The sequence below is a fragment of the Pseudorca crassidens genome, chromosome 5 (genome assembly GCF_039906515.1).
Source record: "Pseudorca crassidens isolate mPseCra1 chromosome 5, mPseCra1.hap1, whole genome shotgun sequence".
Classification (NCBI taxonomy): domain Eukaryota; kingdom Metazoa; phylum Chordata; class Mammalia; order Artiodactyla; family Delphinidae; genus Pseudorca; species Pseudorca crassidens.
Window position 1 is genome coordinate 149070724 of NC_090300.1, and position 15676 is coordinate 149086399.

Genomic DNA, 15676 nt, shown 5'->3' on the forward strand with positions numbered 1-15676 from the left:
GGGAGTGTAAATAGAGCGAAGGCGGCAGCGCATCGGCCCCTTCACCTCCCGGCGACCTGCGAAGACCCCCGGAGTAAGATGGAAGAAGATGAGCAAGAGCAGCGGCGCAGAAAAGTGGAGGCCGGGAGAGCGAAGGTAAACGGCAGCGCCTCCTCCCCTCGCTGTCCCGGCGTGGGCTCCACAGGGCGGGCTCCGGTGCCTGCCACCGCCCCCTGCCAGGAGCGGACGCGGCCAGGAGGGGACCGCTACCGCCGCACTCTTGCCCTTTCCGCCGACTGGGCTGGAAGCCGCCCCTTGGCCGCCGCCATCTTGAATCCGCCGCCCTCTGCTTGGGCCCGCCCCCGCCGTAGCCACAGCCAATCAGCGGCCGGGGGCGCGCGGCGCTTCGCGGAGAGGTCGGGCGCGGGGTACGCCGGGACTGGCGGGGCTGCGCTTGCGCCGGGCAGGGGCGGGGCCGTGGGAGGCGGGCGTCCCGGCCCCTCCCCTCCCACCGGGACCCCCACCCCCCCAACCCCAGCCCCGACCACCCCCGGGGAACTACCAGAGGAGCCGGCGAGGCGGCTTCATTGAGAGACAGTGGTGTCCTCCGGACGCGGCGTCCCTGACGGCCGCCCGCTCCCGGAGCCCGAGGTGCGGGGACGGGCGCTGTCACCACACCTGCGCTCTTGTGCACACCTACTGGCACCTGCGCGTCTCCCTGTCCTCGCCCGGATTCCTGGAGGGCTTGGAGGCCGGGACTCCCTGCAGTTGGGCGACACGGGCGCTCCCCCTAGGGCTCAGCTCAGCTTCCATCCGGTTAAAACGACGTGCAGAGATCGTTTTACACGGAATTCTGCAGTTCTTTTTGCTATAGAAGTTCAGAGTGGTGTTCCCGAGGACGGGACTTGTTCACCCTGTGGAATGCCTCCCACCGACCCACGCCCTGGTGTCGGGGCTCCTGAAACGCCTGTGCCGTCTCCTCGCTGCTTGGGGCCCAGGTGGACAGTCCTGGGCAGGTGAGGGCGGAGGGCCTCTGCCGGGGCCGCCCCCCGCGCCGGGCCTGGGAGGTCCAGACGCCCGGACGGAGCCTCCTGGGAGGTGTCACGTCCCTGCGCTGCGGATGCCCCCGGGAGCTCTGTGCGGTCCCGGAGTGGGCCTTTGTCATCCACGTAGGCATCGTCCGGTACTCACTGTTCTGGGCGTGTTGTGGCCATTGAACCGTTTACCGACCAGAAGCGGGCCCTAGAGACAGTGGAGAAAGCCTGGGCGCTATGTGCTGTGCCGCCCTGGCCCACCCCACTCCGGCTGTCGTGGGGAGCCGCTGTGCAGTGCCCGCGACTATTAGGCAGAGCCCTACGAGGTTGCTGTTTGAGGTCAGACGTGGTCAGACATTGGGAATTTCACATGGATCAGCCAGCAGGGGTGTTCAGTTCCGTGCTAGTTCCTTCCCTTGAGGAAACCACAGGGCCACTGCATTAAAGGGAACACTCAGAACACATGGTGAGTGGTGTGAGGTGGTGACAGGCAGAGGACAGAGCGGCCTCCTTGGGCTTCCTGTGCAGGTCAGACTTCCGACTGGGGTTTGAAGAGTGAGGCCGTAGTGTGTTTTTTCCCCTTTGCATGTGCCTGGCACGTAGGAAGGAGATTGGAAGCGAGCCAGAGTTTAATACTCACCGTTTTCCCTGAGCTCACCGTGGTTTGTAAATGTGCCTAAATGTTGCCTGAAGGAGCATTAATGGTGATGAGAAGATTTCACCTTGGGAGAGGAAACAGGTGCCTCTTCTTGGGCGACCACAGGCCAGAGACTGGGTCTGTGATGCAGGAAGGGATCTCAGAGACGGTTAGATTTGATGGAGTTGGGCACAAAATAAGCGAATCTGGGACTGCTTTTGAAGGCAGTGTCTGTTCTTGAGAGACGGTTTCTCTCACTTAAATTGCCTTTTGTGATTTTCCTATGTCCATGAAATTGTGCTCTTCTGTTATCATTTATACAAACATTTGTTAGATGCATTTACTTTTATGACCAGAGTTGTCATTTGAAGGACCTTGTCCTCCTGTGAAAAGCTGACGTTAGCTATCCTACCTTTTGAATAAGGTGCTAGTGGGAGATGGTGTGTGAACAGTCTAAACCCTCAGATTTGTGGGACTGAACAGAGCCAGGTGTGCCTTCTGATGGGGACATTCTGCGGAGGTCCCTGGTGCTTTGGTGAGCTGCGTCATGAAAAATAGAACATCTGATTCCAAAAAGGAGGATGTTAGATTGACCTGGCTTAATTAATTTTTTGCTATTTCTGTACCTTGTCTCAGAATCTATGGCAAGGAAGTTTTGGCTAGGCTATGTATTTCCCTGATTGGGGAAAATGGGGCAAAAAGGGAGAATTTAGCTTTTCTATATAGTTTTAAACCTTAAACATGCCTTGATTAAGCTGTCAGTTTTTTAAATAGATGTACTTTTTAATTTTTGAATTTTTCTGTAAACTGTCAGGGGCTGGGACAGCTATTCTGCCCGTCAGCCTTATTGCTTTCCTTTGTCCGGAGGCATCATTAACAGTCCTTAATGTTAGATTCTTTGGTGTCATTCTGAGCTTTAACTCCCAGTATCGTAGATGTTAATGGAGGTGGTGTTTCTGGGACGGGGCCTGGTTGATGTGAGTCTGGCCAGGTGTGGCCGTGTGGACTGAGCCAGCCCCAGAGCCTCATGTGCCCCACAAGCTTGCTGTCTTTGTGGTTCTGTTACTTTTTCCTCACTTACCTTTGTCTCTACTACCTCTCCACGTTTTTGCGCAGCTTGCTCACTTCCGACAGAGAAAAACAAAAGGTGACTGTGCGCATTCGAAGAAAACGCCGGCGAAGAGGAAGGGCGCGGCTGTCGATGCGCCTGACCAGGAGGAGAGTCCGGTAGCTGCGGCCGAGGCTGCCGGACTCCTGGGAGGCCGGGCCGTTGGCAAGAACGCATCGTGCAGCGACACCCCTGATGGCGCAGGAGCCCCTCAGGTAGATCTGCTCGGCTCTGTGTTCTCACGTTTTGCTTATCTCCTGGTTATTGCTAGCGTAATTTACTAAAAGTGGTCTTAGGTCTGTTTTTGCCTATCAAAAGTGGGGAAAGGGGGTTTTATTTTATCTTGCAAAAGTGGCGTATATTTTTGTGGTTTCACTTCTAATTAAAGATTTTTCTGCACCCCATGATTTTGAGAAATTTGGGGCGAACTGTTTGAAGGCAGGGGTCAGTATTGGTGCTGTGCGTGGTAGCGGGAGTTTGACAAGTGTGGGTTCCTCGGGTGTGGCTGTGCATCAGCCCCCCTGACAGGTATCTTTGGACACTTAAGCCGTAATATCCCTTCACCTGCTGTCAAATCCACCTACTTGTTGGTCTTTGTCCTTTCCCTCCTTTCTGAATGTGGGGTGAGGAGGGCAGGGCTGAAGGTGTCACAGAAATGGTGTCTTGTCTGTTGCTTGAGGCCCTGTGAGCTGCAGGGGCGGGTGTGGACCTGGGTGTTGAGGGTGCATGGCCTCCCTGGGCCTCCTGGTTGCCTGCATGCGGGTCTCCTTGGGGCCTCCTCTCGTGTGTGCACTTGAACTGGGGGTACCCCTAACTTGTGTGCAGCAGGGCCGGGGCAGCTGTTTGCTAGAATGAGCTGAAAACTGGTGGTTGAGGGCAGAATTTGACTCCAAGTCATGCTGTGTCTGGACGGCCTTATTGCAAAAAAAGGAATGATTGCTAGCATATAAAGTTTATGATATTCTGCCTACAAACGTATTATAGAGTGTTCCTTCTTTGGAAAAATTGGAAGACCTCGCCGTGGCGTTCCGACTTTGCCCGGGGAGCAGCGGCGCAGAACTCTGGTGCCTGAGTCTTTGGACCAGCCTGTGCCCAGCTCACTCTGCTTCCACTCCCTGTGGTCTGAGGGACCTGAGGCTGGATGTTAGTTTCGGTTCGTGTTCGTGCTCTCGTTGCTTCTCTGGGGTCGAGCTGCGGGTCACCGCTGAGTCCACGGAAGCCACGTTGAGAGCTGAGCCCTGACCCTCAGTGGCTTTGCTCTGTATGCTTCCTGCTTAGGCTCTTTGAGGAGAAAGCCTCGCAATGGAAATCATCCTTTATTAATTTCATATTTTTATTTTCAAATCAGACGAGTCTTTTTTATTTTAAGTTAAAGGTTTTGTGGTTTTTAGCTTTTCATTTTAAAATGTCAGACCCACAAAAAAAATTGCAAAAAATAACACAGAGTTCCTGGAGATCCCTCACCTAGCTTCCTGAAATATTGACACCTATGTAATCATAGTATAAGTCACATCAGTTTTAGTTAACATTGAAACAATACTGTGAGCTGATAGATAGAGCTTATTCTAATTTTTCCGATTTTTCTGGTCCAGGATTCTGTACTGCATTTCAGTGCCTTGTCACCTTAGTCTCCTCCAGTCTGGTCAGTTTCTCAGTCTTCCTTTGTGTTATATAAGTTTGACACTTGTGGCGTCCTAGCTAGTTATGTCGTAGGATCCCTGTCAGTTTGGGTTTGTTTGGTGTTTCCTTCCGATTGAAGTCAGGTTGTGCATTTTGGCAGGAACACGGTGGAAGTGATGATGATGTCTGCTGAGTGCATCCTGAGAAGAAGCACAGGTGGTGTGGTGGTAGCTATGTCTCACTACTGGGGGGCCTGCCAGATTTCTGCTGACAGAGAAGTTTTTGTTTTCCCCTTTGTAGTTAATAAGTATATTATGAGGAGGTACTTAGAGACCCTGTAAATACTCCATTTCTCATGGTACTTTCCATTAGTTTTAGCTTCTATTGAAGATTCTTGCCTGCAGTAATTACTGTGATGGTGTTGGCCAAATGATGACTTTGTTTCCATCATTCCATCTACATATATTAATTGGCGTTTTACTCTAAGGAGGAACTGTTGCTTTTCCGCAATTTATTTATTCAATTATTTATATCAGTATGGACTCCTAGATACTTATTTTATTATGGGTTTTAATCCATCATATCCATGTTTATTTTGTTGCTGAAATACATACGTTTGGCCACTGGGAGTGCCTTTGAATTGGCATGTGACCTTTTAACATGCCCTCATCATTTTCTGGCGCCTTAATTCCTGGCACCAAGATTTTCTAGGCTTATTTTGCCCTTTGCTGCTGCAGCCCCAAACCAGCCATTTCTTCAAGGAGCCCTGGTTCCTTTCGGTGGAGAATGGCTTTAGAATCCAGGATCTGGGCGCTAGGTGTGCTTATTGCTTGAGGGGTATGGCTGCTTCTAGGCTGTTTCAATAGACAGAGCCAGAAAGTATAAATGTGTGTATATACACGCACATCTATATCTATCTGTCTATTTGCATGTATAATCAAAACCATGCGTTCACACTAATATCTTCAATTCCAATCCAACAGCACAGAATTTATTCTAGCTTTTCCCCTCTCCTTATTTTTAGCTCCTTTTTCCCATAGTGAGAAATTGGGGAAAAGGCTTATCTACAGTATCTTTACTTATTTGCTCAATCTTAAAATACACACAAATTAATTTCAGAATTGCTACTTCTCATGCCAGTAAACACAGATTTACTAACTATAGAATATTTGTTTACACAGCCATCCGTCACTTCTCGAAAGCTCGCTTTACACCACTTCACTTTTACAAAAGATCTACATTAGTACCTGTTTTTGCTAACAGAAAGAAATTCAAGGAGGATTTTCAGTTTTATGAAGAAATCTAATTGCTTCTTTACCTTTATGCCATCTTGGTTTATGAAAGCTTTCATAGGAATGCTCTATTTTTGGTAGTGGGGGAAACCTGTAGTTGTTTTTGTCTTTATTTTTCCAAAGTTTATTGTTTAGCATTCCCAGGTTATTTGTTACATATATGTACTTTGAATATTTTTCCTAGTCTTGCTTACCTTGCTTAAGTTGCTTTCTTAATGGTGTCTTGTGATAAGCCAATATTCTTAACTTTGATGTTGAATTTATCATTTTTTCCTATGGTTAGTGACTTCTGTGTCCTGTCCAAAAGGTCTCCCCTAGTCCTGAGGTTGTGAAGATAATCCCCAGTGTCTTCTTGAGGCTTGATGGCCTGGTTTCTATGTTTAAGTCTGTGATCCATCTCAAGTTACTTTCTGTGTATGGAGCACTGTGACTTTTAGAAGAATGGTTTAGTTTTGCTGGTTTTGAGTGTTTTATAAATAAAATAATCCGGTATGCATGTCCTGAGTCTGGGTCTTCTTATCCAGCATCCTTTAGGAGTTAAAGGCTATAGTTCTTTCATTTTCGTTGTTGTATAGTATTTTGCTGTATGGCTGTACCTTGGTTTTTCTGTTCCGCCGTTGATTGGCATTTGCTATGAACATTCTCATACAAGTCTCTTGGTGTCTGTGTGAACACGTTTCTATGGGGCCGTAATTAGGTATTTAATGTCTGAGTCAGTATTTAGGTATACGTTCAACTTGTGTATGTTGAGCTGTGTTTTAAAACAGTTGTTCAGTTTATATTTTCAGTGGTGGCATATGAGTGTTTTCCTTGTTCTATAACATCTGTGATTGGTGTTAACATTTGTTTTCTATTTTAACAGTTTTGGTGGGTGTGGAGTGGAGTGTATTTTAGCGGAGTGCAAGCTTAGTCAAACATTCCAAAAAAATCAGTGTGATTCACTTAAGAGACTAAAGGAGAAAAGTCATATGGTCTTCTCAGTTGATTTAGAAAAAGTGTGTTCTGCGAGAGAATGACCTGTAATTTTCCTCTCTTGTCAGGTTTTTGTGTCGAGGTTATGTTGGCCTCATGTGACAAGCTGAGAGGGTCCTTTGCTCTGTGGATGAGCTGGTGTAAGATGGTGGAGCTGTTGGGGACTGAAGCTTTCTTTGTGGAAAGACCTTTAATTGCAGAGTCAACTTACTGAACAGTTACCAGACTATTCAGTTGTGCTTTTTCTCAGAATGTGTCCTTCTAATCTTCCAGTTTGGGGTATGAAGTTATTCGTAGGAATACTCTTCTGTGGCGTCAGTGTTGACGACCCTTTTCAGTTTTGTTTGTCCTTAGATATGTTTTTTGTCTGTTTGTTTGTTTTGGCCACACCCTGCAGCATGCGGAGTCTAGTTCCCCAGCCAGGGATGGAATCCGCACCCCCTGCAGTGGAAGCTCGGAGTCCTAACCACTGGACCATCAGGGAAGTCCCTGAATTGTCAGTTGAAAGCAGGCTACTGAGATGGCCTCTCCAGTCACTTAGAAAACTGGAGGGTGGATGAGTTCACTGTTCCTCGTCCTTCTAGGTGGTTCCCTCATTCTTCTGTTTCCTCATTATTTAAGGTGGTGTTGGCATGGTTGGGAATAATTGAGTGTGACAGAACAATCCTTAGGATGATGAAATAGCATCATGATATGGGAGAAGCAAGGTTGCTCAGATCCGTTTTGTGTCTTAGATAAATGCAGGGGTCTGGTAGTAATTGCAAGGTAAAATGTTTTACTCTAGAAAAAAAAAAAGTAAATTTTCTCATTGTTCTTTGGAAGACCTGTAAGAAGGAATAAAATTATGCCAGTCCTCTCAAGCAGTTATAACTGACCAGAAAAGAAACTTGATAAGTGCAGTTAGGTCCAGCAGACCCTAACGCTCACCCTGACAGCGGCAGAGTGATGTGTTCGGGGCTGGAGGTGCAGGTGAACATGGGGGTGGAAGCTGCCCGGGAGTCGCCAAGTCGTGCGCACTGAGCCTTCCTGCAGATAAAAGCCCCAATTCTTGTAAACTTATGGTTCAAAACTATTGGGAGAAAATTCATTGGAAAGCTTTAAACTCAATTTTGAGGTGATTTACAAAAAGAAACTAAAAATACTATTCTGCAAATTATTAAGGAAAAGATTTATCTAAAGGAAAATCTTTAAGATGAAATATTTGAATTTATATAAAATTAAGAGCTTAGAAAATATGTGTTGAGCAACTAAAGTTTAGTGATTTGTGTTAAGTACGCGGTGAAATAAAGAAGCAGAATTCGTTAAAAATAGGGCAGCGACATCATTAGGGAAGCAAGTTACATAAAAAATGTTTAGAGCGTGAGATTTGTGTAGGAGGAGAGTAGTGCAGATGGAACTGGCGGGCCTGGAGGCGGGCAGGGCCGGCGGGGGGGCGGCAGCGGCGGGCTACCCCTGGAGCCGCTGTGGATGCTCCTGGCCCTTCCCCTCCAGCTGCAGGAGCCCGGTGGAGCGGGGACGCCGCAGAAGCTGGAAGACGACAGTCCGGAGCAGCCTAGGGTGATGACGAAGGTATGCCTCTCCTGGGTTCTCGGTTAAGGTGTGTCCCGGTTGGGGACGCCTCCCTTGCGTGCGTGGGGGCCGGAGCCAACTGAGGAAGCTGGGGGTGGTCTTCCTGTGACCTTTGATCTTGGTGGTGGGCGTGGAAGGTAGAGTCGCCCTTCCTTCACTGAGGGTCCTGTGGGGTCAGCGTGCCTCCTGGACCTGGCCCTCGATGCCCATGCCCATGTGGGCAGCCCTGCACGCGAGACACACTGGGGGACGGGCTTGCCGGCTGGGCGCTGGTCTTACCATCCCAGTTCGTACCACAGTGCTTGGTGTGACTTCCATGAGTGTTGAATTGATTACTTTTCTTTAATCCATTCATTTTTTTCGCGGTATGCAGGCCTCTCACTGCTGTGGCCCCTCCCGTTGCGGAGCACAGGCTCCGGACGCGCAGGCTCAGCGGCCATGGCTCACGGGCCCAGCCGCTGCGCGGCATGCGGGATCTTCCCGGACCGGGGCACGAACTCGTGTCCCCTGCATCGGCAGGCGGACTGTCAACCACTGTGCCACCAGGGAAGCCCGCAAGTTTGGTTTTTAGTCTGCATTATTGCGGGAGAAATGTAGCTCAGAGGAGGGCCTGGCAGGGCCTGGAAAAATGGTCTCTAGTGGGGTCTGTAAAACCCAGCCTTAAATACACATTTCATACTTGTTTTAAACTGCGACTTGTAGCATCTTTGTGGAAAAGTACACAAAACTTAGATATAGCCCAACAGATGAGTACACCGTGAACAGCACGTGGTCTCTACAATTCAGGGGCAGGGCGGTGCTGGACCCTGCTCCCTGCTGCCCACCCTGAAGCGAGCACCCTCCTGGCTTCTGTGCCGATTCTGACGTAGAGCTTTGTGTGAATGGATCAGACGTGGTTCTGGTCTTCTCTCTCCTTTACCTTCAGCATCTTTGCATCCTTCTATTTGAGATGTGTGCCTGGTGAGCAGCATAGGGTTGATTTTTAACTGACTCACAGTTACTGGGCAGTGATTCCCTTATATCTAATGTAATCGCTGATGCGCTTGTACTTACATCAGACGTTTGATTGGGCTTTCTATTTGTCCTGCCTGTTTTGTTTCTTTCTTTTCTCCTTTTTGCCTTCTTTGGATTATTTTTTATCAGGGGATTAAAAAAAAATTCTGCCTTTGTTCATTTTGAAGTAATAATATACAGTTTCTATTCTTTTAATGGTGAGGTTATTAAATACAACATATATACTTATCTAAGTCTAAATTTAATCAACAGCTTCACCTTCCTCTTGCATAGTAGTTACTGAAACTCCATTTGTACTTCCCTCAACCTCCGTTTTGGTCACAGTCTTTTTCTTAAGTGTAAAGCGCTCATAAATTTTACCATCTTAACCATTTTAGGTGCACAGTTCATTGGTGTTTGTACATTCACACTGTTTTGCAACCGTCAGCACCATCCGTCTCCAGAACTCTTCTCATCTTGTCAACCTGAAACCCTGTCTGCTAAGCGACGTCCCCCAGCCCCTGGCAGCCGCCATTCTACCTTCTGTCTCTGTGACTTGGCGATCCTACATGCTTCACGGCAGTGGGGCAGTGCAATCGTGTAGTTGTCTCTTGGGCCTGGCTTATCTCACTGCACTTGGTGTCCTCCAGGAGCTGGAGCTGGAAGTGCTGCGCCTGAGCCTGAGCGACATGCACACGGCGCGGCTGGAGCTGACGCAGGCGCACCTGCAGCGCGAGAAGGAGGCGGCGCTGGCCGAGCTGCGTGCCGAGCTCGCCGGGCGGCACGCGCAGGAGCGGGCCCTGCTGCAGAGCCGCGCGTGCAGGGAGCTGGAGCTGGTCCGGGAGGAGGCAGGTACGCTCGGCGCCCGGCCCGCGGGTGTCGTCGGAGGCGCCTGGCTTCTGAGCTGTGCTTGGGCCTCTGTGTGCGACCAGGCCTCGTGGAGCCCGCCCCCACCCCCGTCCCCCCCTGCGCCCTGTGCCAGGTGGCGGCTCAGGTGCCTCTCAATCTGGCGATGTGCTGGCCTCAAGGTGAACTTATATGATTTCATTTTAATGTTTCTTGGTATATCTTTTGTTAGTACTTTTTTTTTTTCTTTGTGGTGCGCGGGCCTCTTAGTGTTGTGGCCTCTCCCGCTGCGGAGCACAGGCTCTGGACGCGCGGGCTCAGTGGCCATGGCTCACGGGCCCAGCCGCTCCGCGGCATGTGGGATCTTCCCAGACTGGGGCACGAACCCCCGTCCCCTGCATCGGCAGGCGGACTCTCAACCACTGCGCCACCAGGGAAGCCCTGTTAGTACTTTTTGTAAAAATCATACGTAGTAGTTTTGTTGAGCTGTAATTCATGTACCACATGATTCACCCACTTAAAGTGTTTAAAGGCAGCACTTTGGTGGCTTTTCGTGTTTTCATGCTTAGAACGTTCTTCCCCCGGAGAAGAAACCCTGGCCCGTTTCCCTGTGATCTGCCCCGGTTGCAGAGTCTGCCTCTCCTGGGGGCCCACCCACCTGGAGGAGCAGCCTTGTCGGTCCTTTGATGCCTTGCCTGTTTCTTCACCTAGATTCAGGCAAACACGAGGAGATAGTTCCACGTCCTCTCCTGCTTTTGTTAAATTTTAAAAATACGAAATATGCCTTCCTTAGTTAGGCCTGTTCGATGCTGTTTCCTCCATGTGCACCCCTGGGAACGGTCCCCCGAGAGGCCCACCCTGCCGTCGGGTCCCTGAAGCTCTGCTGCAGGTGGGGCCCCTGTGGACCCGGCGGGACCTGCCCTCGGAGGCTGGCTCCTGGGCCTTTGCGTGATTTCTGGAGTTGTCCAGGCCGCCTTCCCCGCACCCAGGGCTTGCTTGCTGTCGCCTGGTGCTATTCCTCCCCAGCCCCACGCTTGGCCGCGCCCGCTAGTCCAGCCTCCTCTGCCTAGCACCTCCTTTCTTGTGCTTCTTCTCTCAGGCGGGGAGCTGTTGGGACCTAGAACGTCTTTACCTCTCTCCATTTACTTGTGGTCCAGCACCCAGCCTGGAAGCTGGCTCAGTGGGATCCTGGACTACGGGGCCCTGGGTGCACAGTGGCCTAGTGTGGAGTGGACGGGCCGAGGTCCCCGTAAGCAGAAGGATGATGCAGGCTCAGCGCTCAGTGATCTGTGCAGCCCCAGAGTTGGCCTCGCCCGGTCCTCCTGGACTGTCGCTCTGGCTGGACGTCACCCGTCCTTTGTCAGGCATGAGTGTGATTTGCTAATTAACCCAGACATCATCACCTGCTTGTTTCTCACAGATGTGTCCTGTCCTGTTAATGTCGGCAAGTGTTCGGTGGAGCGGCCAGAGGTGCCGGGAGCCTTCTCGTTTCCTGGGGGATCAGATTGTGGAAAAGTCTGAGCTGCGGTGATCTGAACGACTTTTTATGTTTCTCTTGCAGCTGACCTGAAGGAGAAGCTACAATCAGAAATGGAGAAAAATGCCCAGATGATAGAGGTACACAGGATAAGAAAATTCATTCCGTGTACGCGGTATTTCCCTCATCCCCACCCGGGACCCCTCCCCTTGATTCTGACAAAATGCAGTCAGAGCTGGAGTCGCGGGGGTGAAGCATGATGCGCTGCTTTCTCTGCACAATGTGAATTCATCACAGCAGCTGGTTGTGGGCTTTTGTGTTGCCTGGTGTGATGCGAGTCTCTTTCCTCCCATCTGGTTCTGAGCAGCCCTGTGGCGCGGCCCTGGCTGTGCTTGGGACACAGACCTTGGTCCTCACGGACGGGAGATGTGGACGCCACAGAGGTGGTGATCAAGTGACGTGGACGGGCCTCGGGGAACCACGGGGCGTGGGGGGTGGGACGAGCGTGACTCTTGCCACCCATCCCTTTCTCAAGGCTACGCTCGTAGAAGGGCCGTTGGCGCTGGTGATGGCCGAGGAAGTGTGTAGTGTTAGGGGATGTGTGACGCCAGACCGAGGGGAGCCGTGTGCCCTGGCCACTCTGGACAGGCGGTGGGTGGAGGATGGCCTTGTGCCCCAGCCCTTGCCCTCTGAGCTGGACAGGGGGGACTCGTTTCTTAGGGCGCCTGGGACAGCGCCTGACCCCGTCAGAGCTCGACGGTGTCGCTGTAGTGCCCGGGTCTTGCGTGGGGGAACGGATGCCTGTCTTGCCGGCCGAGTTCCTGTGCTTTTGCTCGGCGACCAGTTCTGTTTCTGGCAGGTGGTCCTGGTTCTCGTGTCCTGGGCTGTTTGCCTGCAGGTGCTGCTGTTCCTGTGTGACTGGGCGTCCCGAGCTGTGTCCTGTACTCGCAGTCTGGTCTGGGCGGGGGTGACGGTTTTCGAATGTGCAGTTGAAATTTTTTTACCGCAGTAATAAACTATTGGCCATCATCTACTTTCTCCTTATTTAAATTAGACCCTGAAGCAAGACTGGGAATCCGAGAGAGACTTGAGCTTAGAAAACCTACGCCGAGAATTATCGGAAAGGCATCGGTCAGAACTGGAGAATTTACAAAACCAGTTTAAGAAAGAATTGGCAGAACAGAAGGCTGAGTTGGAGAAGGTTTTTCAAGACAAAAATCAGGCTGAATGTGAGTCTCTCATTAAAATGAGCAAGTTTGGAAGGGGACTGAGTTTTCGTGTGTCGTCCCAGAAACAGTGCCGTGTGATTGGCTGGCAGGAGAGTCAGCCGTGGGGTCCCTCCTCGTTGGTCACAGGCATCTGAGGTTCCCTAAACCTTCCGAAACCTTCATTTCAGAGAAATCTTTTGCAGACAAACAAAATCTTTTGTTCTTCTACTAAATTGCTACTGAAAAAGTAGTTTGTGATTGTTCTCTTTCTGTTACACGGTGGGGCCCAGCGGTCAGTAGATGCTGTCTGCTGGCCTGTGGCTTCCCTTCCCTTCCTCCCCGAAGAGAGCAGGGTCCTGAGAACGGGGTCTGGAAGAGCCTGGGGGGCCCGCTGTGCCTGCAGCCGCCCCTGCTGAGGAGGAGGACGCTGTGCCGTCACAAGCTGAGTGAGGCCCGTGCCCCCCTCCAGTTTCCCTTCAGACTCAGGAGGCTCAGCATGAGGCGGCCCTGAGCAAGTTACGCGCGGACCTGCAGTTGGAACACTGCCAGTACGTGGAAGACCTGGAGCTGAAATTCAGAGAAAAGGAAAAGGAAAAGCAGCTTGAGGTAGAGGCCTTGTACGAGGGGGCTGGGGGAGATCTCGGATTGGGGTCCTTTCATGCTCTGTTGTTGCCTAAAGCTTAAGCCCTAATATGTGTATGTTTGTGTTTATTTCTAAATCGAGGTATAGTTCATTTACAATATTATGTACGTTTTAGATGGACAACATAGTGATTCACAATTTTTAAAGATTGTACTTCATTATAAAACATTGGCTGTATTCCTTGTGCCGTACAGTGTATTCTTGTAGCTTATTTTATACACAGTAGTTTGTACCTGTTAATTTCCTACCCCTAACTCGCCTCTCTCCCCATCCATCTCCCCAGTGGTAACCACTAGTTTGTTCTTTATGACTGTGACTTTTTCTGTTTTGTGTACACGTTCATTTGTTCTGTTGTTCAGAGTCCACATATAAGTGATATCATACGGTATTTGTCTTTCTCTGACTTGCTTCACTTAGTGTGACAGTCTCCAGGCCTAGCCATGCTGCTGCAGATGGCAGCAGTCCTCTTCTGTGGCTGAGTCGTGCTCCATTGTACATATGCACCGTGTCTTCTTTATCCGTTCGTCTGTCAGCGGATGCTTAGCTTGCTTCCTGTCTTGGCAGTCGTAATAGTGCTGCTATGAGCATTGGCTGCATGTATCTTTGCGAATTAGTGTTTTCATTTTTTCAGATATATACCCAGGAGTGGGGTTGCTGGGTCATATGGTAGTTGTATTTTTAGTTTTTGAGGGACCTCCATACTTTAAGCCCCCCTTTAAAGAGATCCTCAGTATTTGGTGGAGCTGGTAGGGAGCCCTGTCAGCATATAGAGTCTGTGACTTTGACTTAATGATGGTGTTCAGTCCTACACCTGGAGAATTCGTGCCCTTGACGAGTGCCCCTGGGATGCCTGCAGGCTCCAGCCATTAGGGGTGCAAGGGCACATGCTCTGACCTTGACTCAATAAACAAGAAGTTAGCAAGAAACATTTCTGTGGCTCACGTTCTCAGAGCTCTTCTCCATTGGGACTTTACATACCGAAATGTGGGTGATGTGGCCAGATCTCACTCAGGGACCTGAAGGGCCGTTATCACCAAGACCAAGAGTCAGGCAATGCCCCAAGCACTGGTTCAAGGAATTAGAAAGGAAATAACTGGAAGACGGAGTTAGCCGAGGCCCGTGTGTGGGTTTGCAGGGAGGAGAGTCGTGGAGCCCAGGAGGAGCCGCGTCTGTGGCACCTGCTTCTCCCCGCTTTCCTCCAGACACAGGCCAGCTTGGCTGGGCAGGACCAGGGCCAGGCGGGGCCCTGCGGGCTGTCCCTCATCCAGGGAGAGAGGCGGCCGGAGGTGACCTTCTGCCCTGTGCCCTGGGTGAGGAGAGGCCCATTCCACACGGCAGCAGAGCAGCCACAGGCCAGCACCGCCCACGCTCCCCTGGAAGCGCTCGGCCCTGTGCCTGTGACTTGGGGTGCCGGGTGGCCACCCTGACCCAGGCCCCGGGAGGGCAGGTGGAGCCACTCTCAGCTCTGGCGGCGCAGGGCCGGCTGGCACTCGGCACACACTTGGTGTGCAAGCTCTGTTCATCCCTGAAAGAGTTGCTTCCCGGGAAGGTTGAGCAGGGAACGTGGAGAAAACCACACAGGCCACACGAGGGTGAGGGGGCCCGTGGCCACAGGTGGAGGGGGCCCATCCACCCTCCCTGACAAAGTAGGGGGACAGGTCTCTGCTGGGAACGAGGCTGAGGCCTGGGAGGCGTCCACATGAGAGGCCGCGGTGGCCGCGCGTTCCTCTGGTCCGCTCTCGGGGCCGCCTGGAGGTGGGTGGGCTTGAGCTGAGACTGCGCGTGTTCACCTGGTGCCCATCGGGTGCTGCACGGGTATCACCGGCACTGCCTCGGGCCCGGGTCTTGGTCGGGCTCCCACACCATCGCCTTCTCTTCCAGTTGGAGAACCTGCGCGCCTCGTACACGGAGCTGCAGGCCCAGTCACAGGAGGAGATCCGGCGCCTGGGGGCCCAGCTGGAGTCTGCAAGGTCCAGCAGGCGGGAGCCGAGTGGTGAGGAGCCTTGCGTTCAGAATCCAGGTTCCCAGCGGCTAGGGCTGAGCTCCCCCTGCTGAAGCCCCGAGCTAGGACCTAACGGTTTTGCAGGCCCAAGAAGGTGGCTTAGTAAACTTCTGTGAATTTTGAGGTCTGCGGCTTCACGGTGCAGAGCTGCTGGTGGCAGCCTTGGCTTCCTCGTAGGCGCGTTGGTGAGCAATGACTCTGGCAGCCGGTGTCCTCGTGTGGACACGCACCGTTCACGTGTGCGACTGGGCTCACGCTGGGGCTTGGTTGAGCGCTGTCGAAACGCAGTTCTCAGT

General features: G+C 51.6%; 1 protein-coding gene across 8 annotated transcripts in view; it reads left to right on the forward strand.

The window, feature by feature from the left end:
* PCNT (pericentrin) overlaps nt 1-15676 on the forward strand; it is a 96341-nt gene continuing 80665 nt past the window's right edge. For all 8 annotated transcript variants that reach the window (XM_067739741.1, XM_067739744.1, XM_067739747.1 and 5 more), the window contains exons 1-8: nt 1-135; nt 2767-2973; nt 8134-8211; nt 9855-10056; nt 11612-11667; nt 12582-12756; nt 13205-13341; nt 15260-15371. In XM_067739741.1, the coding sequence (XP_067595842.1) occupies nt 79-135; nt 2767-2973; nt 8134-8211; nt 9855-10056; nt 11612-11667; nt 12582-12756; nt 13205-13341; nt 15260-15371 (1024 nt within the window). In that variant the 5' untranslated portion in view covers nt 1-78. The remainder of the gene's footprint in view (nt 136-2766; nt 2974-8133; nt 8212-9854; nt 10057-11611; nt 11668-12581; nt 12757-13204; nt 13342-15259; nt 15372-15676) is intronic.